General features: G+C 34.2%; 1 protein-coding gene across 1 annotated transcript in view; it reads right to left on the bottom strand.

The window, feature by feature from the left end:
• Positions 1-27585, bottom strand: part of SPATA16 (spermatogenesis associated 16) — a 224633-nt gene that overhangs the window by 131834 nt on the left and 65214 nt on the right. The window contains 1 exon segment of the mRNA XM_081804100.1: positions 16360-16505. Coding sequence (XP_081660226.1) covers positions 16360-16505 — 146 coding nt within the window.

A 27585-nucleotide genomic window follows, 5' to 3' on the forward strand; every position in this document is an offset into this window, starting at 1 on the left:
GTACCCAGGGTTATATATATTCAGGTAGATCAAACTTTTTTTCTTTTGTGTTCCTGTTATTATCCCTACAAGTAGTATCAACACTGATACTTGGTAGCCTACAGATATTTTCATATCAAGAAACTGACACCAGCAATGCTCCCATTTGTTTAAGTTCATCTAAGATTGTGAGAATTACTTTGTCTTACCTGAAGCTATTGAACTATTGAATTTAATGGCCAAACTTTATTTATTTACTTATTGCTTATCAATTTTTATTTTAATTTTTCCCTAGTTTTATTAAGGATTACTTGACAAAAATTGTATATATTTAAGGTGTAAAATGTGATGGTTTGATAATGCACACATTGTGAAATTACTGCCATCAAGTTAACTAACGCATTATTACCTCACATGGTTACCTTTTTGGGGTGGTGGTTGTGAAAACACTTATGAGTTACTCTCATAGCAAAATCCAAGTATATAATACAGTGTTATTAACTATAGTCATCATGCTTTATGTTAGATTCCCAGAGCTTATTCATCTTATAACTGAAAGTTTGTACTCTTTGACCAACATCTCCTCATTTCCCCTACCTCCCAGGCCCTGGCAATCACCATTCTACTCTCTGGATATATGAAGTTAGACTTTTTTAGATTTCACATATAAGTGAGATCATACAGTATTTTTCTTTCTGTGTGTGGCTTCTCTCACTTAGCATAATGTTCTCCAGGTTCATTCATGTTGTCACAAATAGAAAGATTTCCTACATTTTATGGCTGAATTATATTCCACTGGGCATGTGTGTGTGTATACACATTACATTTTCTTTATCCATTCCTCCATCAACAGACATTCAGATTGTTTCCGTATCTTGAAAATCATGAAAAATGTTGCAATGAACGTGGAAATGCAGCTATCCTTTCAAGATACTGACTTTATTTCTTTGGATATATAATCAGTAGTGGGATTGCTGGATCATATGGTAGTTCTATTTTTAATTTTTGAGGGCTCTCTATACTGTTTTCTAAAATGGCTATACCAGTTTACATTCCCATCAACAGCGCTCAGGGCTTCCCTTTTGTCCGTATCCTTGGCAACCCTTGTTATCTCTTGTCTTTTTGTTAATAGCCATCCTAATAGGTATGAGGTGATAATTCATTGTTTTGATATACATTTCCCTGATGATTAGTAATGTTGAGGCCTATTCTCCTGGCCATTTGTATGTCTTCTTTGGAAAAACAACTATCTGGGTCTTTTGCCAATATTTTAATTTTTTTTTTTTTTTTTTTTTTGCTTTTGACTTGTCAGAGTCCCTTTTATATTTTGGATATTAACCCCTTATCAAACATATAGTTTGAAAATATTTTCTACCATTCCATAGGTTGCCTTTTCTTTTTGTTCATTGTTTCCTTTGCTAGGTGGAGCTTTCTGGTGTATGTGTGTTATTTCTGTGTTAAGTAGAAGGTGTTTAGGTTTTTTTTTTTTTTTAATTTTATTTATTTGAGAGAGTGTGAGAGAGCAAGCGCACAAGCAGAGGGGAGGGGCAGAGGGAGAGGGAGAAGCAGCCTTCCCACTGAGCAGGGAGCCTGATGGGGAGGGACGGGGATGGGGGGGGAGATGGGGAATGGGGACGCGGGGAGCTCGATCCCAGGACCCGGAGATCATGACCTGAGTAGAAGGCAGACACTTAACTGGCTGAGCCACCCTAGTGCCCCTGGTGTGGAGCTTTTTAATTTGACATAGTTCCGCTTGTTTACTTTTGCTTTTGTTGCTTATGCTTTCGGTGTCATACCCAAAAATTCAATGCCAAAACCAATGTCAAGGAGCTTTTCCCCTACATTTTCTTCTAGGACTTTTATGCTTTCAGACCTTACTCTTAAGTCTTTAATCCATTTTGAATTGGTTTTCGTAAATGGTATAAGGGTCTGATTTCATTCTTTTGCATGTGGATATCCAGTTTTCTCAGCATCATTTATTGACGAGACTATCCTCTCCCCATTGTATATTCTTGCCATCCTTGTCATAGATTCATTTTTCATATATGTGTGGGTTCATTTCTGGGCTGTCTGTCTGCTCTGTTCTATTGATCTATGTGTCTGTTTATATGCCAATATCATTCTAGTTTGATTTCTTTGTTAACTTTGTAATATAATTTGAAATCAGGAAATGCAATGCCTCCAGCTTTGTTCTTTCTCAAGATTTCTCTGGCTAGTTAAGGTTTTCTGTGATTCCATATGAATTTTAGGATTTCTTTTCCTACTTCTGTGAAAAATGCCATTGGAGTTTTCATAGTGATTGCACTAAAACTACAGATTGCTTTGGGTAGTATGAATATTTTAACAATATTAATTCTTCTAATCCATGAATACAAGATATCTTTTCATTTATTTGTATCTTTTATTTTTCATTAATATCTTACACTTTTTAGTGTACAGGTCATTCATCTTCTTGATTAAATTTATGCCTAAATAGTATTTTATTATATTTGATGCTATTATACATAGGATTGTTTTCTTAATGTCTTTTTCAGATAATTCATTGTTAGCGTATAAAGATGCAAATGATTCTTGTATGTTGATTTTGTTTTCTACAACTTTACCTAATTTATTTATTAGTTCTAACCATTTCTTGATGGAATCTTTAGGGTTTCTCTATATAAGATCACACCATCTGCAAATAGAGACAATTTAACTTCTTCCTTTCCCATTTGAACACCTTTAATTTATCTTTCTTGCCTAATTGCTCTGGCTAGGGCTTCCAGTATTATGTTGAATATGAGTGGTGAGAGTGAGCATCCCTGTCTTGTTCCTGGTCTTAGAGGAAAAGCTTTCAGCTTTTCACCATTGAATATGATGTTAGCTGTGGGCTTGTCATATATGGCCTTGATTGTATTGAGGTCACATTTCTTCTTTACCTAATTTGTTGAGAGGTATTTTTTTTTTTATCATCAGGCTTTTGAATTTTGTCAATGCTTTTTCTGCATCTATTCAGATAATCATATGATTTTTATCTTCTTTTGCTAAGGTGATGTATTATGTTTTTTCATTTGCATATGTTGAACCATCCTTGCATCTCAGGAATATATCCCACTTGATCACTGTGCACGATCTTTTTAATATGCTCTAGAATTAAGTTTACTAGTATTTTGCTGAGGATTTTTTTGTCAATGTTCATCAAGGATATTGGAATGTAATTTTCATTTCTTGTAGTGTTCTTATTTGGCTTTGGTATTGGAGTAATGTTGGCCTTATAAAATTAGTTTGGAAGTATTGTATTCTCTTCTATTTTTTGGAAGAGTTTGAGGACTGGATGGAGTTATTCTTCTAATTTTTGGTATAATTCACCAGTGAAGCCATCTGGTCCTGGCCTTTTTTTTGATACAAGGCTTTTGATTATTGCTTCAATTTCCCCACTTACAGGTCTGTTCAGATTTTCTACTTCTTCATAATTCTGTCTTGGCAGATTGTACATTTTCTATGAATTTGTTCAAGTCTTCTGCGTTACTGAATTTTTGGTATACAATTGTTCATGGTTTTTTTTTATAATCTTTTGTATTTCTGTGGTATAAGCTGTAGTGTCTTCTCTTTCATTTATAATTTTATTTGAGTCCTCTCTTATTTTCTTAGTCTATCTAAAGTTTGCCCATATTGTTTATCTTTTCAAAACACCAACTCCTAATTTTGTCAATTTTTCTATTGTTTTTCTAGTCTACACTTCATTCATTTTTGCTCTAATCTTTATTCTTTCCTTTTTTCTACTAACTCTAGGTTTAGTTTGTTTTTCTTTTTCAAGTTCCTTGAGGTGTAAAGTTCAGTTGTTTATTTAAAATCTTCCTTTTTTTCTTAATGTAGGCATTTATCTCTACAAGCTTCCCTCTTAGAACTGCTTTTGTTGGATCCTATAAGTTTTGGTATGTTGTGTTTTCACTTTTGTCTGTCTCAAGATACCTGATTTTTTCTTTGACCCATTGGATTTTCAGGAGTATGTTGTTTAATTTGCATGTATTTGTAAATTTTCTAATATTCTTCCTTTTATTATTTCTAGTTTTATACCATTGTGGTCAGAAAAGATATTTGATATGATTTCAATTTTTTTTAAATTTGTTAAGACTTACTTTGTGGCTCTGTTTATGATCCTGGAAAATGTTCCATGTGGGCTTGGAAAGGATGTGCAGTCTGGTACTTTTGGATAGAATATTCTGTATATATACATATATTTTTTTATTTAGCTACTGCTGCTCTGCTTTAGCTGGGGTACAGCCAGAGGGTCCCTGCATATATTTATTAGGTCCATTTGTTTGTAGTATTATTCAAGTCTGCTTTTCCTTATTGATTTTCTGTGTGGATGATTTATCCATTTATTGAGAGAGGGGTATCAAAGTCCCCTATTATTATTGTATATCTGTCTATTCCTTCCTTCAGTTCTGTTAATATTTGCTTTCAATATTTACATGCTCCAATGTTGGCTCCTATAGGTTTTCCAGGCTGATAGGACTACCTTTGGAATTGCAGCTGACATGAGTTGGAGCCAGGTCACCTGGCTGTTGCTGCATCCATACTGGGATCTGCAGTTGGTGGGCCTGTCCGAGGGACCTAGGTGGGGTGGATTACATCTGGTTCCTGCCTCTAGGACCTTGCTTAGTACAGCTGAGGCTGGGACAAGGGTCTACTTCAGGGTCTGCAAGTGGGTCTTCAGACAGTGCCTGTTACCAGGTATGTGGATAGATCTTGCTCCTCCAGGTCCCTGGGAGGGCTCCTACTGGGTCACTAGGTGGGTCTTTGTGCAGGCAGGCTGGCTCCAGACTTTTGGTGTCAGGAGCTGAAAATAAGTCCCAGGGCTGCTTCAGATTTCATAGCCTGGACTGAGGTCTATTACTTTGGCTCTGGAGGCATGACTTGTCATGTCTCCCACCTGATTCTTGGATGGTGGGACTACTTGTAGACTGTGATGAAGAGGGACTGAAGCTGGGTTCAAGTCACTTCACTGGGCCCATTGGCAGGCATGACTTCTCCTAAGTCCCTTGGTGTGCTAGTGGCAGGATCAAGGGGTCAGAGCTGTTTCCAAGCCTGTACCTGGAACCACTATAGGTGAATCATCCTCCTTGGTGTGGGCCTGCCTTATCAAGACAGTTCCTGGTCTTTTGCCCCACCAGGGTACACAATCTCCTACCTAGATCCCAAAGCTCCTGCAAAGGCACTTCTGTCTGTGGATGGCTGATAAATCATTGTTGTTGAAAGGGGATACAAACTGGGAAATTTCAGGTCTGCTATCTTGCTGATGTCACCCTTGGCCAAATTTTGAATGTTCAGTTATGGTAAAGAAGAAAGTGCAATATTTAAAATATCTCATTTCATGAAATCTGTAAGAAATTTGCAAAATTTCTGTTTCTTCTACTATGAGTAAGTTCATTTTAAAATTCTTGAATATCTGTAATGCTTTTTTAAAAAAAGTTTTTATTTAAATTCCAGTTACCATACAATGTGATATCACTTTCAAGTGTACAATACAGTTATTCAACACTTCCATATAACACATGGTGCTCATCACAAAAAGTGCACTCCTTAATCCCCATCACCTATTTAACCCATCCTTCCATTCAGCTCCCCTCTGATAACCCTGGGAACCCCTTTGAGAATAAACTAATGGTTTGCCTCTCTCTCTCTTTTTTTTCCCCCTTTGTCTTGTTTCTTAAATTCCACAAATGAATGAAATCATGTGGTATTTGTCTTTCTCTGACTGACTTCTTCTAGCATTACACTCTTTAGTTCATCCACATTGTTGAAAATGGCAAGATTTCATTCATTTTTATGGGTGAGGAATATTCTATTGTACATACAATCTTGGTGTGTGTGTGTATATATATATGAAATTATATATATATACAATTATGAAAACAAACCAAGTGTCCATATATATATATTATATACACACTCATCTTTATCCTTTTATCAGTTGATGGACACTTGGGCTGTTTTCATAATTTGGCTATTGTAGATAATGCTGCTACAAACATTGGGGTGCATGTATCCCTTTTTCATTCTTTTATGGCTGATATTACCATATATATATATATATATATATATATATATATATATACATATGTATATGTAGATGGTATATTTGTATACATGTATATATATGTATACCACTTCTTTATCCATTCATCAATAGATGGACACTTGGGCTGTTTCCATGATTTGGCTATTGCAGATAATGCTTCTATAAACATCAGGGTGCATGTATCCCTTTGAATTAATATTTTTGTATTCTTTGTGTAAATACCTAGTAGTGTGATTGCTGGATCATAGGGTAGTTCTATTTTTAATTTTTTGAGGAAGCTCCATTCTGTTTTTCATGGTGGTTTTACCAGCTTGCATTCCCACCATCAGTGCAAGAGGGTTCCCTTTCCTCCCCATCCTCACCAACACCTGTTGTTTCTTATGTTGTTGATTTTAGCCATTCTGACAGGTGTGAGGTGATATCTCATTGTAATTTTGATTTGCATTTCCCTGATGGTGAGTGATGTTGAGCATCTTTCCATGTGTCTATTGGCCATCTGGATGTCTTCTTTGGAAAAATGTCCATTTATGTCTTCTGCCCATTTTTAAATTGGATTATTCATTTTTTGGGTGTTGAGTTTTATAAGTCCTTTATATATATATATCTATCCAAAATATATACTAACCCTTTATTGGATATGTTATTTGCAAATATCTTCTCCCATTCCACAGGTTGCCTTTTAGTTTTGTTGATTGTTTCCTTTGCTGTGAAGAAGTTTTTTTTTATCTTGATGAAGCCCCAATAGTTTATTTTTGCTCTTTCTACTTTGCATCAGGAGATATACCTAGAAAGAAGTTGCTATGGCCAATTTCAAAGAGGTTACTGCCCATGTTCTCTTCTAGGATTTCTATGGTTTCAGGTCTCACATTTAGGTCTTTAATCCATTCTGAATTTATTTTTGCATATGGTGTAAGAAAGTGGTCCAGTTTCATTCTTTTACATGTTGCTGTCCAGTTTTCCCAACACCATTTGTTGAAGAGACAGTCTGCTTTCCACCAGATATTCTTTCCTGCTTTGTTGAAGATTAATTGACCAGATAGTTGTGGGCTTATTTCTGCATTTTCCATTCTGTTCCATTGTTCTATGTATCTCTTTTTGTGCAAGTACCATACTGTTTTCATCACTATAGCTTTGTAATATAACTTGAAGTCCAAAATTTTGATGCCTCTAGCTTTGCTTCCCACCCTGCCCCCAAGGTTGCTTCAGCTTTTTGGGGTCTTTTGTGGTCTCATACAAATTTTAGGATTGTTTGATCTAGTTCTGTGAAGTTCTAGTTTTAGTTCACACTGTTGATATTTTGATAGGGATTGTCTTAAATGTGTAGATTGTTTTGGGTAGTATAGACATTCTAACAATATTTGTTCTTTCCATCCACAAGCATGGAATGTCTTTCCATTTCTTTGTGTAATCTTCAATTTCTTTCATCATTGTTTTATAATTTTCAGAGTACAGGTCTTTCACCTCTTTGGTTAGGTTTATTCCTAGATATCTTATTGTTTTTGGTGCAATTATAAATGGATGGTTTTATCCATTCTGACACCTATCTCTTTTGATCAGAGTGTTTAGCTTATTTACATTCAAAGCAGTTATTGATAGATATGTATTTAGAGCCATCTTATTACTTGTTTTGTCATTGTTTCTGGAGGTTTCTCTGATCCCTTCTTGTTTTTGTCACTTTTGGTCTCTCCCTTATACTCAGAGAGTCCCCTTTATTATTTCTTGCAGGGCTGGTTTAGTGGTCACGAACTCCTTTAGCTTTTGCTTGTCTAGGAAACTCTTAGTCTCTCCTATTCTGAATGATAGCTTTGCTGGATAGAGTATTCTTGGCTGCAGATTTTTCCCATTCATCACTTTGAATATATCATGCCACTCTTCTGGCTTGCCAAGTTTCTGTTGAGAAATATCCAGCTAGCCTTATGGGTTTTCCCTTGTAAGTTAAGGACTTCTTTTGTCTTGCTGCTTTTAAGATATTTCTTTTATCATTATACTTTGCAAATTTAATTGCAATTGGTGTTGGCCTGCTTGTGTTGATTCTGGTGGGAGTTCTTTGTGCCTCCTGGACCTGGATATCTGTTTCCCTCCCCAGATTAAGGAAGTTTTCTGTTATTATTTCTTGAAATGAATTTTCTTCTCCCTTTTCTCTCTTCTTCTGGGATTCCTATAATACAAATGTTATCATGTTTGATGGAGTCACTGAGTTCCCTAAATCTATTCTAGGGTTGCATAATTCTTCTTTCTTTCTTTTTTTCAGCTTCATTATTTTCCATTATTTTGTCTTCTAGATCACGAATTCATTCCTCTGCTTCTTCCAGCCTGCTGTAAATTGCATCAAGCCTGTTTCCAATCTCATTTATTGCATTCTGATCGATTCTTTTTTTAACTTTTTTTTTTTATCTCCTGTGGTAAGGGTCTCACTGATGTCTTCTATTTTTTTCTCAAGCCCAGTGAGTATCCTTATGATTATTGCTTTAAATTCTCAATCAGGTATGTTACTTATATCTCTTTTGCTTAGATCTCTGGCCATGGCCTTATTCTTTCATTTGGGATAAATTCCTCCATCTTAGAATTTTGTCTAAGTTTCTGTTTTCTTTCTTTTCTTTCTCTGTTAGAAAAGCCAGCTATGTGTCCTGCTCTTGAAAATAATAGCCTTATGAAGAAGAGGTTCTGCAGTGCCCAGGGCCTGGTGCTTCAGGGAGTGTCTCCAGTGTGTGCTACATGTGTTTTGCTATTGTGTTTTGGCTGATTTATCCTTTAGGATAGTCATCTGCAGAGGCTCTCCTTGCCTGTTGTGGGCAGTGTTTGGTTCCTGGCCTTAATGTCGTGAATTTTAACTAGGCGTGCTCTAGTTTGCTTCTGAAATGAACTTGACACCAACTCCACCAGAACTGAGATCCTGCAGAACTCTGTGGTCAGGTGATGTGGGTGGTTTGCGTTGGTCTTGGGGAGGGGCCTGCTGCACTGGGACTGAGGCAAGCTTGACTGAGAATGGCAGAACTGCCAGAGCAGGGAAGAGGGGAGAAGAGATGGGGAGGGGGTTGGTGTAAGCAAGTTAGGCAGTGAATGTCAGCTCTGTGTTTATGCTAGGGACAGGGGAGGAAAATAGTGCCAGCCAGCTCCTTTGTTCCCAGAGAGGTGTTTCTGTGAACTCTGCCTCTCAGGGACTTGCTCCAAGAAAAGTGGATAGCCTACCCCCTCCCCTCACCCCTTCCATATGCTGCAGACCTACAGATTGCTGTTTCCATGCTGTCTGCCCTTTGGGTGTTTGCCTGCCTTCTCTCCAAAACAGGGCACTGCCCTCCAGGCTCTATCCTAGTAGAGCTCGCTGACCTTTAAACTCCAGGCTTTAAACCCCACTGGTTGTTAGAGCTTATGAAATTCAGTCCCTCTCATTTTCCAAGCCATTGGCTTTGGGGAAACATTCTCCTAGTGTGTTCCCCTGTGTGCTCCTCTCTCCCTTGCCCTTCTCTGTGATCATGGCTCCCTCCCCTCCACAGCACCCATGATTTGTTTCTCCCTTAAACCATGTCTCTGCACTTCCTACCTTCTTCGATGTGGCTTCTTTTCTCCCTTTAGTTGCAGAGTTTGTTCTGTCAGTCTTCAGGTCAATTTCTGGGTTATTTAGGATGATTTGATAGTTATCTAGTTGTGTTCATATGAGGAGACAAGCCTAGGGTCTTCCCACTCCACCATCTTCCTCTGTCTCCAAATATCTGTAATGCTTTAAGCTTATATCACCACTGAGCATTTTAATTATCCTCAAAGTTGATATAACAACTTAAGAGTTGTATTTTCATAGAAGTTTTCAAATTATCTACTTTATTGAGTTTCTGATGGGTTCAAAAAGTATGTTAAAAATAATAGTCTCATCTATGCATATATAGAGTTTATTGGTATTAATAAATACCATCAAAAATAATCTGCATTTGTTATTGGTGGTGGAATTGAAATAAAATACAATTCCGATATATTTTGGATTCAGGAAGGACTTTAAGCAGTTTACTTAGATTTAAAGATGAGAAAACTGATGCAAAGAGAAGTTAAATTTCTTGTGGAAGTCAAAGCTAGTAAGTGATAAAGCAGAGATTCAAGTAACTTCTCTTTGCATCAGTTATCTTATTTTCTTATATTTTGACCCATGTGTCATTTAAATGTTTAATTTCCAAGTATTTGGAGAGATTTTCTAGATATCTTACTATTAATCATTTCTGATATAATTGCATTAACCATATTCCATTGTGGTTAGGGAACAAACCCTTGAGATTTCACATTTTCAGAATTTTATTGAGTTTTATTTTTATCTCTGGTAATACTCTTTATGTTCTGGTAATACTCTTAATAGTCTCTTGTCTGATATTAACATACCTGAGCCTGACATAAAAATAAGTTTTCATGTTTATTGTATAGTACATCATTTTTCTTCCTTTTAATCTCAATCTATATCTTTTTGTAAATAGCATATAGTTGAATGTTGTGATTTAATCCAGATTGGCAATATTTGCCTTTTGATTAGAATGTTTACTCAATGTACATTTAATGTAATTATTAATAGAGTTTGGTTCAACTCTACCATCTTGCTATTATCTTCCAGTGTTCCATTCATTATTTGTTCCTCTCTTTCACCTTTCTGGACTTATTTTTAGTTAAGTAAATCTTTAGTATATAATTTTAAGTTCACTATTGGCTTTCTAGCTGTACTTTTTCTATCTTTTAAGGTTTACTCTGGGATTATAATATGCATTCTTAATTTAATGCAGACTAGTTACAGTTAATATTGTACTATCTCATGTAAAAATATTAGTAGTAAAATTCCATTTGTGCTCCCTCCCACAGACCTTGTGGTGTAGTAGTCAAATATTTCACATCAAAATATGTAATCTTATTATTTATAATTTATCTTTAATCAGTTAAAATTATCCCATTGTATTTTGGCCTCCATTATTTCTTTTTTTTTAAGATTTTATTTATTTATTTGAGAGAGAGAGACAGAGAGATAGAGAGAGAGCACAAGCAGGGGGAGGGGTAGAGGGCAAAGGAGAAGTAGGCTCCCCGTGGAGCAGGGAGCCCAATGGGGGGCTTGATCCTAAGACCCTGGGATTATGACCTGAGCTCAAGGCAAATGCTTAACCAACTGAGCTATTCAGGCACCCCAGCCTCCATTATTTCTGATTAAAAGTCACCTGTTATTTATATCATTGTTCCCTCATGTAATGTATTGTTTTCCTTTGGCTGCTTTTAATATTTCTCTTCCTGTTGGGTTTTTAAGAGTTTGATTATGATGTTCCTAGATGTAGTTCTTTTTGTTTTTATCCTAGTTGGGGCTAACTGGATATCCTTTTTTTTTAAAATCAAATTTGGAAAATTTTCAGTAATTATTTTAATGTCCTATTCTCTCTTTCCTTTCCCTTTGAGACTTCAATTACATGTATGTTAGATTTCCTGCTATTGTCCCTGAGGACAGGTCACTGAAGTGGGTTAATTTTTTCAAATCTCTCTTCTTTCTATTCTCACATTGGGTAATTTCTTTAAATTCATCTTCAATCTTTAGCAGTCGTCAAACTAATGTTAAGGTCAATCAGTACATTTCAAAATTTCAGATATTTTATTAATCTATACTAAAATCTCTATTTGGTTCTTTTCTTAGTTTCTATTTTTCTGTTGAGATTCTCATCTCTTCAGTTATTATTACTATCTTTATCTCAAGGGCCTTGGACCTATTTTTCATAGCTTCTTGAAAATCCTTCTCTACCAATTCCAACATATGAGTCATCTTGGTGTCTGTTTCTATGGCTTGTTTACTTTCTTAAGTATGAGTCTTATTTACCTACTTCTCTGCATGTGTATTAATTTTTAATTTTATGCCAGACATTTTGGTTGAAACTTTGTAAGGAATCGGGATTATGACATCATCCCTGTAAACTTGTTGATTTTTTTGTTTGTTTGTTTTTCCTATCAAACAAATAGTGTATACTCTTGTTCTTGTCATGCTTGGCTTTAGTCTTTGTTAGGGCAGATCTCTTTTGGCTTAATCCTAAGGTGTGGCCCTTTCTAGAGGTCATGGTCTTTACTCCTGAAGCATGACCTTTCTGGGGTCTCAACTGAATGCCTGAGGTACTCAGTGAGGTCTCTTCACACCATCACTCCAACACGTCTCATCACTGCCGGTCCTCTCATATTTCCACTTAGCACTTAGTCCTGCAGCAGGCAATCTCTGCTACATGGAGTCTCACTGCTCACATTGGCCAAGAACCTATAATATATCCTCATGCAGATTTCTGCCCCTATCCCCTCATACTGCCACCTCTTCTTTGGCCATTTACCCTATAAATTACAGCTTATTTTTCATCCTAGTATTCTAATCTCGGCCTCCTCAGCTCAGTGAGACTACAATTTAACTTGATATCCATCTCCCTGAATTAGGGCAGGAAAATAACCCCAGCAAAAAACTGAGAAAATTGTGGGGCTCACCATATGTATTTCCCTTCTGTCAGGGATCACGGTTCTGCTGTGACCATTATCCAATGCCTGAAAATAGTTGCCTCATATATTTTGTCCAGTTTTAGTTGTTTACAGTAGAAAGACAGGTCCAATACTGGTAACTCTGTCATAGGTGGAATGAAAAATTCATGGGTTTAGATTTAATTTTCACAAAACTTTGTGAAATAATATTTGTGAAGTAGGTACTATAATTATAACCCAATATTAAATAGAGAATTAAACTCAGACTAACTAATGAGTGGGGAGTCAGAATTTAATCCTAGACAGTCAGATTCCAGACTCTGCTCTGATTCAATATACTATACTGCCCCTGCAACATGAAATTATGTTTATTTCCTTCATAGCATTTATCATATTCTTTTTTCTCATATATTTATTAGTATTTATTTGTTTTTTACAATTTGACATTTCTCGTAATGTGTATAATACATTTCCTGTTTACAACTGCTTTCCCACTGCATAGCACAGGGTTTTGGTAGGCATTCAATAAATATTTGTTGAATGAATGAATGAATGAATGTAGATGCCACCATTATAAAACAATTTTGAAAATAGGATGTTTTCTATATATTTGGTATTTTAGATTTCATTTTGCCTTCTACCTTGTGGCATCAAAATTCTGCAACAAAAACAAACAAGAATCTACAGATGAGGAACATGCAAAAAAGTGATATGCACCATTAAAATCTTTACAATTATATACATCAAAATATAATTATAAGATAGAAAAAGTTATAGCAGGATTTCTATTCTTGATAAGATAGCAGTAATTAGAAATCTATCTTAGGAATATTCAAAACACTTCCTAATAAACAATGGCACTAGTCTGATGAGGTAAGCAAGAGTTGATGTGTTTGACTGGTGAAGCTAGGCATAGCTTTTGGTTGAAGTAAAAAATAACAAAAACAAAGCATGATAGGCATATCTGCCACTTTGGACATGTTATTAGGAAAAACAATTGTTAATAGTTGTTTCTAGAGCCTTTATATCACTTATTATTATATTTTAAATAACAATACACACCTGATTGATTTCAAAATGTATCTTTGTTGAACTTCAAACCATAAAGTTACAGCTCTTGTAATCTTGTATGTGACATAACAATATGCACTTATTTTTATCAGAAGCAAAACTACAGATGATTTTTAAGCTAATTTTTGTGCTAACAAATCTCCTAAAGATATGCAGCAGACCTCACATTTACATAAAATTAAAGAAAGAATGCTTAGCAAATGCAAATAAATGCAAAAAAGGAATATTTTAATTTTGATTCATGATTAGTAGCAACCATCACAAAGTGGTAATAATACAAAAGCAAAATTCTGCATTCATTGTATAACTAATGGTTGTAAGCTATTTATAGATTGAGAATTCTGATTAATTAATTTATTTTGAGAAACATATTTATTGATTATATATCAGACTCTGTTTTAAAATCTGAGATCTCTAAAAACACTTTAATATTAGAATCCTATGCACTGACTTCTGCAGTATGACAAGCCCAGGAAAATGATTTATCTCACTTGGTGCATTATTAATTGTATGAATTGACTGTTTAACCTCTATTGATTTGCATTTCTTACTTAATGTTCAACTTAGAAACAGAAGCAAAAATTATTTTACAATAGAAAAAAAAGATGAAAGTTAATCCAAGTGTAATATGTAAGATCATTTTAATATTCACAATTATATATCCTCCTCTCAGCAATTTTCAAGTATTGAAAGAGTGCTCTTAGTTTTTTTTTTTTTTAAAGATTTTATTTATTTATTTGACAGAGAGATAGACAGAAGAGCACAAGCAGAGGGAGTGGCAGAGGGAGAGGGAGAAGCAGGCTCTGCACTGAGCAGGGAACCTGACGCGGGACTCGATCCCAGGACCCTGAGATCATGACCTGAGCCGAAGGCAGACACTTAACCATCTGAGCCACCCAGGCGCCCAGAGTGCTCTTAGTTTTAAAACAAGAGTTGCTAAATCTAAATCGTGAACCTATTGAAGTTTATCTTGGCATTCTTAGGACCGGTAGCATTTTATTGTTTCTTATATTTGGATTGCAGTGGAATTTTTTACTTATGTTCATTAATTATTTTTATAACACTGAGTTGAGTTTTGACATGACCATACCATTTGGAATTCTTTTATTATTAAAAATGATTTAAAAGTCCATCAAACCATTCTGATAGCCAGGAGATATTTTCCTTAAAATGTAGGCCATGTTGGTGATCTTTTTTATGTGTGGTGAAAATCATGGAGAAGGCGATAAATAATTACTTTCAGTGCATCTCAATTTATTATTGTTTACATATGCCTATAAATTTTCTGGGTCAGTTCAAATTTAAAATATTTTTCCCCTTGTGATCACAAGTCACCCAAGTAGCCCAGAAATTCCAATATTTTGACATATTGAAATATATGTTACATTTCCAATACTGGTCCTTTTAAGTGGAAATGGACAAAAATTATTTGACGGACTGTATGTCTCGATACTGGGTTTGGAAACTATAGCTGCATAAAATGTTTCTAGAAAGTATAGGTTTGATTTTTTTTTTTTTTTTGGTGTCAAAGAGACTCTGCCTTTAGGTTCTGTAGTTTACTTAAGCAGGAAAATTTCTTTCAAGAAGGTTATCTTATGAATTTCAAAGTGATTTTGTTGTCTGCAGGTCCTTGATGGCAAGCTTAAGCCTACAAACTCGAGGTCTCCTTATGAATGTGGAGAATCTTGGGTAGATCTTTTATATCCTCATGGATGTGGAGCTGTAAATGTTTACCATGTTGGCAGATCTCCCACTCACGAGATGGGTCTTAGTATAACTGATAGCTATGTTTCCTAGTGGTTATTAACAAGGCAGGCATTATGTTTTCATGTTCATATTAGTTTTGTTATTTGTATCCAAAAGAAGTACAGGACGTCTGAGATCAGAGAATAGACAAGACAGAAAGTTCTAGGTAAATTGTTCAAAGTTAGGCAGGAAGGGGAGGAGGCATCATAATTCTAAGGAAAAAGTTATTTGAAAGGTGTAACAATCATTTGTATCTTTGCTGTAGATTAAACTGAATATTACCCATGGTAAGAGCAAGGCCTTTAGGAAACAGGACATACGAGAGGTATATGTTTATAGAAGAAAAAGAGGTCTGTGACACTACATCGAAAACTAATGATATAATGTATGGTGATTAACATTATAATAAAAAAAGTAAGTAATAAACAAAACAAAAACAAAGCCACCCCCCCCCCCAAAAAAAATAGAGAAAAAGAGGTCTGGGTAGGCTTGGGGATTCTAGGAAGCCACAAGATAACATAATGATACAGACTTCTGAAGAAGGATAGAAATATGAAAAAGAAATCCTTACAGACAATGATAAGTGTTTTGCACCTTTGGACAGCTGTCACACCTACCCTTGCATAGCATCCCGTGATTCAGCTATCCTGTCACCAAATAAGCCATGAACATCAAGTCTCTGCCTGTGGTTTACAGTCCAAATTTCCTTCTGCCATTCTCCAGATTGTGTGCAGTTTTGGAAATCCTTCTCATCCCTTACTTACCTTATTCACTCTCTCTTCTCTTACTGTAATAATTTGCTACTCCAGTTACCTGCCTTTTTATCTTACCCTGCATTATGAGTAATTGTTTATGTGTCTGTTCCTTCCATTAGGTTTTGAGATGCCTTTTGTGCTCCCAATGATTGTCTAGCTTAACATAAATCAAGTAGTAAAGTTTTGCCTTTAAATTTAAATGAAATGGAAGTTGATTATACAAGCTCACATAGTGCCCTCTGCTTGCATGAACAGTATTTACTTGCAGTTATTAATACTTCATTTTACCTGTGTGCATGATTCAAGGCAAGGTCGGGTTTCCTCATGCGTAGATAGCACGTAACAAGCTTTGTCTCGATGAAACTTGCCACACTTGCTATATCTTCAGCAGATGCTTCAAATGGTTTTCCCAGAGCTGCCCCTTTGCTGCAAAGCTTAAAAAAAAAATAATACTTTAAATTTCCTAATAATCTTGGCAGGTAGTTGATCTTTTATATAAGCAAAACATGTACATGTATGCATCCTTTTTCCAAACTACAAGGTAAACATTAATATTTTGATTATAAATTAAATAAGTTGTTCCTGTTCACCATTATGTGACTATCATATAAAATAAGTAACACATTTTACTGTAAAATGCTTCCTGTAAAATATTTTAAAAGCATGATATATTTTAAGTGGGTGCCATTTGTTAAGAATGTCTGTTTTAAAAATAAAGCATACAATAAGCAAAGATATTAACAGAAAACCAGGTGTAAATCATATTAAATACCAGTGCTTTTATGAAAACCCAGCTGAGCAATGATCTAGCACACTATCAAGTTTGATTTAATATAATAAGGGGTATCAGAAGTAAACTCCTAGGAACCATTAACATGATCAGTGATTAATTTGAGTCTGAATCACATTCTCTAAGATGTTATTGAAAGAATAGAAGTGAAAATTTATTAGAATTTATTGGCAGATGCCACAGTATCTGAAAAACATGGCAAGAATGTGGAATTCTTAATAAAAATTCCAAGAAGTCAATGGTTTCTGGGCACCATAGATAAACTGTAGATGAAGAAGGTAATTAATTTTTTGGAGAACCCCAAACATTAAGAAGTGTTAATAATATGACAAGGGTAGATTGGCACTTTATTTTCCCTAGAGTTTTCTACTGTTCCTTGGAATTAAGGCTGATGCAGAAGATGAAACCCCGCTTTCTGTTTAGTGACCTTATTCAGAATATCTACATTTTTGCACTTTCTATCTCCATCTGACCATATATTGGAGAAAATTTTCTCACTGGGGATAGTAATATTTGGAATTAATACCTATTTATATATACCTTAATATAAAATTTCTTGTATTCTAAACACTGTTTAAATGATATAGTTTAAACTAATTTTTCTTTTATAGATTAAGTTGAGATTGGCTTGCCATTTACATTAACATTATTGTCAATTATTTTTTAAAGTGAAATTCGTTTGAGAATGACTATATTCTGTTCTAAAATGTATTTTTCTTCTTAATTTCATACAAAAGCTGTAAGATAAAATAAAATCTAGAATCTAGATGTTTAATATCATAGTTTAAATTGGTAGTTACATGATACTATTATTTTTTGCTTGGATATCCTGTCAATTGTGAGAATTCATATCATTTAAAAGTCTTTCCCAATTTGATAGGTGAAAAATGTTGCTTCATTTATTTGGTCAATAAATATTTATTGAATCTAATACTAATCGCCAGACAAAAATTACTGCCTTTACATTTTAATTTGCATTAGATCTTTTTAAAATGAATTTTGGCTAGGTTTAGCTCTGTGTAAATTCCTGTTTTTTATTCCTTGCCTATTTCCATTGACATGCTAATTTTCTTATTAAGAGCTCTTTAGACATATAAACTATTATCCCTTTCTTCTTTTTTTTTAAGATTTTATTTATTTATGAGTAAGAGAGAGAGAGCACAAGCGGGGGGAGCGGTAGGCAGAGGGAGAGGGAGAAACAGGCTCCCTGCTGAGCAAGGAGCCCGATGCGGGACTCGATCCCAGGACCCTGGGATCATGACCTGAGCTGAGATGCTTAGCCGACTGAGCCACCCAGATGTCCCTATTACCCTTTTCCTGTAACAACTATATATATATATAATCAAACATAAGGGTCTTTCAAATTATCTTTTAGAAAATAGTCAAATTTTATTCATGTTCTTAAAAGGATCCTCAGAGTCTATATTATAAAACTCTTTTCTCAATTATTCTGGGAAAAAAAAGGAAAGACTATTTGTGGATGACCTCAATCAATGTTAAGTTTGGATGTTTTATAAAGATTACCTGATTAATTGGTAATAAAAGAGACAAAACATTTAACACTGATTTAGTAACTATTCCTGAGTCTGACCCTCACAAATGTCAAGGTGGTTATAAAAAGATCTTGAAATATAATTTAAGAAAGCACTGTAGTGGGGGCACCTGAGTGGCTCAGTTGGTTAAGCATCTGCCCTCAGCTCAGGTCATGATCCCAGCTTCCTGGGATCGAGTCCCGCATCGGGCTCCTTGCTCAGCGGGGAGCCTGCTTCTCCCTCTCTCTCCCTCTGCTTCTCCCCTCAGCTCCTGCTTTCTGGCTCTCAAATAAATAAAATAAAATCTGTAAAAAAAAAAAAAGCACTATAGTTTGATCATAGCAGCTTGGGACAGCATCAGCATCTCCCCTCTTTTAGCAATCTGATCCTATAGGACCCAGAAATACCTAAATAGACAATTTTTCAGAAAAAAAGATTTGTGAATAACTCTTTATAAAGCCCAAATCAGTAGAAAAACAATGACAAAAATTGTGTTTTATTTGTTAGTATATCAAGTCATTAAAATTCTAGACCTTCTTGATTAACTTGATCTTCAAAATGAAATCAACACTTTTTTCAAGTCTCAAATACCCAAATCTCCTGAACTCATATAAAATCCTACACAAATAAAAAAGATGCAAACAAGACACACATTGTGTGCATACTTTGTCCTTTCCTGTCGTGTTCTTCTCTGATGTGATGGAGCAGATAAACCTTCTTTCTCAGGCAAACTTTTTGTGGGCCATTCAGAAAGTCAAGGAATAACTTCCATGAGGGCATTCAGATCTTACATGGCAAGAGGAAGCAGACCTTCAGATTTAATAATATTAAAGGCTTTTTCCACAAGCACTGAGAGAAAGTGAAGAATAAATGCCTGATCTTCTAACAACTGCAGTATTCTCTACCTCTATAAGATTGAAAGCCAGGAAAAGAATAAAAATGATCAATCTTTAGATGTCTTTGAAATAAGCTTTGCAATACAGCAAATTGTTATCAAATATGCTGAAATTAAAGGTAGAATTAGAGGCAAATGTAGACAAAACACTGGTATCAGTATTGTTTAAAAATTCCAGATATTTTACTGAATTTTTAAATTTCCATGCAGACATTTGTACAGAAGTTAATTCTCTAGAAGATAAAGGATGTGTGAATTTGAATGTAGGAAGGGTGACTTTGTTCAACTTATTTTTGCCTAAAACTATACATGTAAGCCTTAGGTGAAATAAGTCAAGAACATAATGGAATAAAAACTTTTAAACTACCTGATAATATATCAGTGAGGAGACTTTGAATTGGGAAAAATTAATATTAGGTGTTAATTTTTTATTTCCAAAGGAAGACTAAAATATTTTTGAATGAAGCATGGATGGACAAATTAAGAGCATATTATTTAAGGGAAAATACAGTGAAGACTCTTATGGGTATAGCTGTTGTTTTGATGAAAAGCTAAATACTAAAATTTCAGTATAAAAAATTTCAATATAAAAAGTTTCAGTACAATATTTCAGTATAAAAAGTTTCAATATAAAAAGTTTCAGGAGTAAATTAGAATCACAGGCTCAAGTTGTAATTTACATATTTATTTGATAATTTTCTGAAAAGAAGATAATAATACTTTGGAGTTATAAAATATTTTTTCTAAAGTATCTCACATGTCTTTTAAGAAATAAATATCAAAACTATTTTCAGAAATTGTGTCATAAAGAAATTTCAAGGTTTGTTTAAAAACAGATAAAAATAACATAAAGCCCAATAACAGTAGAAATAACCAACATTAAATATTATTTTGGAGGTCCTGTTCTTAAAAATGCAACCATGTATTCTTTTTTAAATTAAGATCATCATTAGCAAGACTAATATTGTTAATAGGATATTGTATGATGAGTGTTTGCCCACTATATTTCTGAAACATAATTTTGAGTGATTCCTGAAGATCTAGGGAGGAACAATAAACTTGAAAAATGTGGCATTATTTTAGTTATCAAATATCTACAAATAAGAGTATATGTCATCCATCCAATAAGTAATTTTTAAGATTTTTATATTGTTTTTGGAATCACACACAAAAAAATCTAAAGATAGAGAATAACTTACCCATAACCCTATCATAATATATAATTACAATTAATTTATGGCATATTTCTAATATCCCTGCTAATTACAGGTGTAAATATCTTCAACAAGATATTAGCAAACCAAATTCAATAATATATTGAAAGAATCGTACAACAACCAAAACCAAGGTTAGATACAGAGAACAGATTGGTAGTTGCCAGAGGCAGGGGGTGGGGGTGGGAGAATGGGTAAAGGGAATCAAAAGGTACAAACTTCCAGTTATAAAATAAATAAGTCATGGAGGTGTAATGTACACCATAGTGAGAATAGTTAGTAATACTATACTGCATATATGAAAGTTGTGAAGAAATTAAATCTTTTTTTTTTTTTTTTAGATTTTATTTATTTATTTGACAGGGAGAGACACAGTGAGACAGGAAACACAAGCAGGGGGAGTGGGAGAGAGTGAAGCAGGCTTCCCGCGGAGCAGGGAGCCGGATGCGGGGCTCCATCCCAGGACGCTGGGATCATGACCTGAGCTGAAGGCAGACGCTTAACGACTGAGCCACCCAGGTGCCCCAGAGAAATTAAATCTTAAAAGTTATCACAAGAAAAAAATTCTGTTACTATGTCTGGGATGGATATTAACTTACTGTGACTTAAGACTTACTGTGGTGATAATTTTACAATATACAGAAATATCAGATCATTACATCACCTGAAACCATATCACCTAAACTGATATAATATTGTATGTCAATTGTACCTCAACAATAAAAAAATACACAGTGAAAAAAATTTGTTTTTGCATATTTCTTTCTATAATTTTCATGTTTTATATCATAATAAATTATATATTGTATATAATTTTTGCATCTTTCTTATATGCTTTGCTTCTTTTTATATGTTATCAATTACAAAACTAAAATGTATTAAAATATACCCATGTAACAATTATAGTTGGGTATTTCAATATCCCTCTCTAAGCAAATAATAAAAACACTAGAAAAAAAAATCACCAAAGACACAGAAGATTCAAACAACACAATCAACCAACAGGATGTTAATTGACATATATATACATATAAAATACTTCACCTAACAACAGTGGAATACATATTTTTCCCAAGCACCCATGTATAAATCACCTATATAGACTATATTGTGGAGCATAAAACAAACCTCAACAAATTGAAAACACTGAAATCATTCAGAATATGTATTTTCTGACCATAATGGAACCGAAACTCAACAGTAAAAAAGAAAAAAATAAACAATCCAATTTGAAAGTGGGCAAAAGATGTGAACAGACATTTCACCAAAAAAGACATACAGATGCAAATAAACACATAAAAGTTGTTCAACAGTTTATTGTTTACCATCATTAGTCAGAGAAATGCAAATTAAAACGGTAAATTATAACTACAGAATGGCTAAAATAAAAAATAGTAATGATACCAAAAGTTGAAAAAGCCGAGAAATGAGATCACTCACACCTTGATGACAGAAATGTAAAATGGTACAGCCACTGGAGAAAACAATACGGCAGTTTCTTAATAAACTAAACATGCAAATACTATATAGCTCAACACTGTGGCACTCCTGCCACTTATCTTAGAAAAATGAATGTTCACACAGAAATTCATTCGTGAATGTTTATGGAACTTAATTCATAACACCCCCAAACCGGAAGCAGTCTAGATATCCTTCAGTGGCTGAATGATTAAACAAACTGTGGTACACCCATACTATGAGATACCGCAATGATGGATGAATGGATACTACTTGGCAATATGAAGGAAAAAAGAGTGATACATATGGCTTAAATGAATCTCTAGAGAATTATGCTGAGTGAAAAAAGCCAACCCCAAAAGGTTACATACGGCATTATTATGTGACAAAATTGTAGGAAAGGAGAACAGAGTAGTGATTGTGAGAGATTAGTGGTTAGCGATGGGATGGGTGTTGTGGTTATAAATATAGGCCAATAGGAAGGAATCCTTGTAGTGATAGAACTGCCCTATATCTTGGGTGAATACATGCATCTACAGATCTTAAAATTGCACAGAACTAAATACACACACAACACACACATGAGTACAAGTAAAACTGGAGAAACCTTAAGATTAGTAGATTGTATCAATTCTAATATTCTGGTAGTGATACTGTACTATATTTTGCAAGACTTTACTGTTGGGAGAAACTGCATAAAGAATACATGGGATCTCTACATTATTTCTTGCAACTTCATATAAATCTATAATTATCTCAAAGTAAAGTTTAATTTAAAAATTACCATGTTAGTATTTAGGTGTCTTTCATTTTTTCCTTCCCTGCCTTCTTTTTAGAACAATTGTAATCATGTTTAACTGGGGTTTTGGATGAGAAGATAAATCATATCTGAGGGACTTTTCCATAGGGTTCTTCTGTGTCAAATTATGGACTGATTCCTATAATGAGGAATAGTAACTCATACTAAGGTTTGCTCTGAAGTTTTATTCAGAAGCCACTGTGAACAGATGCATCCATCCCTCTACTTTCTCATCGGTGTGGACTCTTGTTTGAGGACATTTGCCGTGAAATGAGGGTTGTGTTTAGTGATAGAGGGAATCGTAGAGGGAAGTTGTTGGCAAGTTCTCTTGTATGATGATTACATTATTTATTTTTTTTCTTAATCATCTTTCAGTTTGTTAGTGCACCCTTCCAAGTAATTTTTTCAAGAGGGCTTATGTGAATGGTAACTTTTCTGAGCTAGTGCATAGCTGAGAATGTATTTTGTTAACATTACACATGCAAATTAACATGGCTGAATATACATTTCTTGCACATAACCATTTCTCTGCAAATACATAGTTCTCCATTTATATTCTTGTATTTAGCAAGTAGAGAAGAAAAAACATAGCACTTTTTTAATGAAACCAGACATAATTTTAAAAATCTTGCTGTACTGAAATTTCTTCCTTTTCCTCAAGCCTGTAGTATTTTTTTCTATCTTCTTATAATTTGAAATTATTGCTATCATGAATTCAGATGTGTTCTATTCTCATCTATTTTACCTGGAAAGAGGTACATTCATTGTGTTTCCATACTCAGGTATTTTTTTTAACTTATAAAACTTTTCTTCAGTTACATCTTTGATTATTGGTCTTATTCCAACTGCTGTGTTTTCTTTCTTAAGAAAGTAATTCTTAAGTTGCATCTTATATATCCATTCTTTAGGTTTTCTGATTTTTTTCACCTCTGCATTCTAGGAGAATCTCAAGATTGATTGCTATATCATTGGCTCTATTTTGCCCATTATTAAACTTTACTTCTTTTTATAAAAGCAATACTAGTAATAACAAATGCACACACTTAAATAGTTACAAGCAGTGTTCTAAGTGTTCTCCATCTATTACCCCATCTAATAATCACAATATGAAGCACTATTTTCCTGTCCATTGTGTTAGTTCAGGATGCTATAACAAAATACCATAGATTGGGTGGCTTAAAAATGAAACCGTTCTCTCTCACAGTTCTTAAGACTGGGAAGTTCAAGATCAGGGTGTCAGTATGGTCGAGTTCTAGTGAGGCCCTCTTTCAGATTGTAGACTGCTGACTTCTCATTGTAACCTCACATGACAGAAAGAAAGCCAGCCAGAGAGCTCACTGGTGTCTCTGTTATAAGGACACTAATCCCATTCATGAGGGCTGTATCCTCCTGACCTAATCACCTCTCAAAGGCTCACCCCCTAATACCATGACATTGAGGATTAGGCTTCAACATAAGAATTTGCGGGAGAGGGGGGTGGACACAAACATTCAGTCCATAGAACTCATTTCACAGATGAGGAAACTGAGGTTCAGAGAGCTTAAGTAATCTGCTCAGGCAGATTACTCTGTAGATTATTCTATAGATTACTCTGTAGAGTTAGCAACTGGGATTTTTAACTTGATGTCTGGCCATAAAGTCTGTGTCTTTAATCACTACACTAGTGCTACACAATGTCATTCCATGAACTACTGATTTATGATGAAATAGTAAAGAAACAGTAAATATTCAGGAAACTTTGTAGGAGTTCAGCAGAGAAATATTATATCTGTTGAATCTTATAATAAAAAATTAGATTTTGTATTTTTGTCTTATTTTTACTTCATTTTTTCCTAGTAATTCATTTTTACTGTATTTAATAAAGTATCAATCCACAAGTGATTGGGAGAAAAACAAAATGAAACAGAACTGGTTGTTCACCACAAATAGGGAAAAGAACTCTACTAAACTGTTAGAAATTTAGATAATTAAGAAGTTATAAAGAGAAAAAACAAACAGTTCTATTATTTCAAAAATGATTACTATTAGATATTGGTGTGGATATAACTATTCATCTATCTATCTATCATCTATCATCTATCTATCTATCATCTATCTATCATCATGTCTTTATCCTTCAATTTACAAAAATTATATTATTCATTATCTATACTACTATGTAACCTGCTTTTTTGATTGTTTCTTTGAATATATAATGGACATAATAAATATAGATGTATACCATTTTTTTTAGATGGTGGCATAATTATACTGGATCCCCATTTAATGTTTTCTCCAGTGAGAAATTTCTCTAGTGACATTGAAAGTTCTCAATGTCATAAATAATGTACATTGAACAGCCTTGAATATACATCTTTGCCCACACATTTGATCATTTCCAAACTGTTATATTCTATATGTAATAAGGTTTTCTTACATACCGGAATTGCTACATCAGGAGTATACATCGCAGTCCAAAAAACACACCTTAGAACAAAATTATGAAAGTGCTCCTACAGAAAAGTTTTACCCTTTAACTAACAAAATATTTAAATTCTTGTTTCTCTTTACCCTCACCCACACTAGGTATTAGCAATGCTTTAATCTATTTATTCTTTGTGAGTCAGATGGGCAAAAACGGGGGCACCTTACCTTAATTTGATTATTAGCTCAACCTCTTACGTTTATTGGCCGTGTGTGTGTGTGTACTGTTTGTTCATAAATTTTATTCATTTTTAAATTGTATTGTTCTAATTCTTACTGACTTATTTTCATTTATTAATTATATAATTTGACTTTTTTCCAAATATGTAATTTATTTTTAGTTACATTTATCACGGTTTGGTATCAGACTTATGCCAGCTTTGTAAAACAAACTGGAAAGATTCTCATCTTTTTCAACACTGTGGAACATTTTGAAATAAATAGTTGAAAAAAAATTTGAACAGAATTCCTTTCACTTCTTTTTTCTTTGGTTATTGTTCTGTTCAGATTTCAGTGTTTTTCATCAACCCTATTAATTTATATATTCCTAGAAAATTTTTGGTTTCACTCAGATTTTAAAATCTGTCATTACAGTGAAGAACATCATATTCTTAGAACATTTTAAATGCCTGTGTTATTAGTTATGTCATTCCCTTTCTCACTCTCAGTACTTTGTAGTTTTGTTTTGTTTATTTCTTAACTAGAATTGCCAGAGGTTTGACTATTGTTTTTTTCTGAAAACAATGAAATCTTAGAATAATTTGATAATTCTCCTATTCTGCTTTCTAATTCACTGATTTTGGATTTAATCTTGGCTATTTTTTCTCTCTTGCTTTCCTTAGGGTTTTTTTTTTTTTCCTCTGCAATTCTTTCATTAACATGTTTAAATACATAACTCATTTATTTTAGTTTTTCTATACATAAGTTTGTTGTATGCTTCTGTGCTTCACTCAGGAAAAAAAAAATCATAGCTTTTATTTCCATCTCTTTGCCAACAGCTATTTAAGTTTGCTTATTAATATTCTTTGAAACTTTACCACTTACTTTCCTTAGTTACTTGTAAGACTAAACCTTTTTTGCAAATTTGTTAGTCATTTATTATTTCATTATTGATGGATTCTCTGCCCAGATCCTTTATCATTTGTCTTCTATGTTCTAACTATTTTTCTTGTTAATTTCTATGAGCTCTGTCATGGAAGCCTGGTGTTTTGGCATGTTCTGCATTTCTTTCCCCATGCTACACATTTTAACTACTCCAGAGAACTGCATCTACCCCACATGGTAGTGCTTTTCAAGATACAGATGTTTTAATTGCACGAGCCCAGTGTTGAGGGATCCTTTTTTGCTACATGGTACAAATGTCAGTCTGAGAATGAAGCCTATCTAGAAAGAATGCAGCCAAAGATAGAGAAAGTGGAAAGCCCAACACTGAATCTTGAAGATATTCTCTCTAACCAAAATATGAAAGATAATTTGAAGAAGTAGTATTCTTTGCTTATTTTGAAAAAGTGAGATTAGGGAATTAGAAGATATAAAATTATAAAGAACTAAAAATTAAATTGCAAAATTAATTTTAAGCCAGAAGCAATAAGTAAAGAATAATTTACAAAATCAAATCAGAAATGTAGACAATCTCTAAAAAAATGAAAGATATTAAAGACTCCATTACTAATGAATTTTGATAATTTCTAAAACATTTTCAAGTATATAATTACATTTAACTTCTTAGTATCTCCATGAAGTAGATAAAATAATTTGCTCCATTTGACAGGTATTAAAACCTATGCTAAAAGAGGTCTACTGAGCTACCTAGAGTGATCTACACATTCAATGCAATCCCTATCAAAATACCATCCACTTTTTTCAAAGAAATGGAACAAATAATCCTAAAATTTGTATGGAACCAGAAAAGACCCTGAATAGCCAGAGGAATGTTGAAAAAGAAAAGCAAAGCTGGTGGCATCACAATTCCAGACTTCCAGCTCTATTACAAAGCTGTCATCATCAAGACAGTATGGTACTGGCACAAAAACAGACACATAGATCAATGGAACAGAATAGAAAGCCCAGAAATGGACGCTCAACTCCATGGTCAACTAATCTTTACAAAGCAGGAAAGAATGTCCAATGGAAAAAGACAGTCTCTTCAACAAATGGTGTTGGGACAATTGGACAGCCACATGCAGAAGAATGAAACTGGACCATTTCCTTACACCACACACAAAAATAGACTCCAAATGGTTGAAAGACCTAAAGGTGAGACAGGAGTCCATCAAAATCCTAAAGGAGAACACAGGCAGCAACCTCTTCGACCTCAGCTGCAGCAACTTCTTCCTAGAAACATTGCCAAAGGCAAGGGAAGC

This window comes from Leptonychotes weddellii, chromosome 1, assembly GCF_054177405.1.
Source record: "Leptonychotes weddellii isolate Sample4059 chromosome 1, ASM5417740v2, whole genome shotgun sequence".
Classification (NCBI taxonomy): domain Eukaryota; kingdom Metazoa; phylum Chordata; class Mammalia; order Carnivora; family Phocidae; genus Leptonychotes; species Leptonychotes weddellii.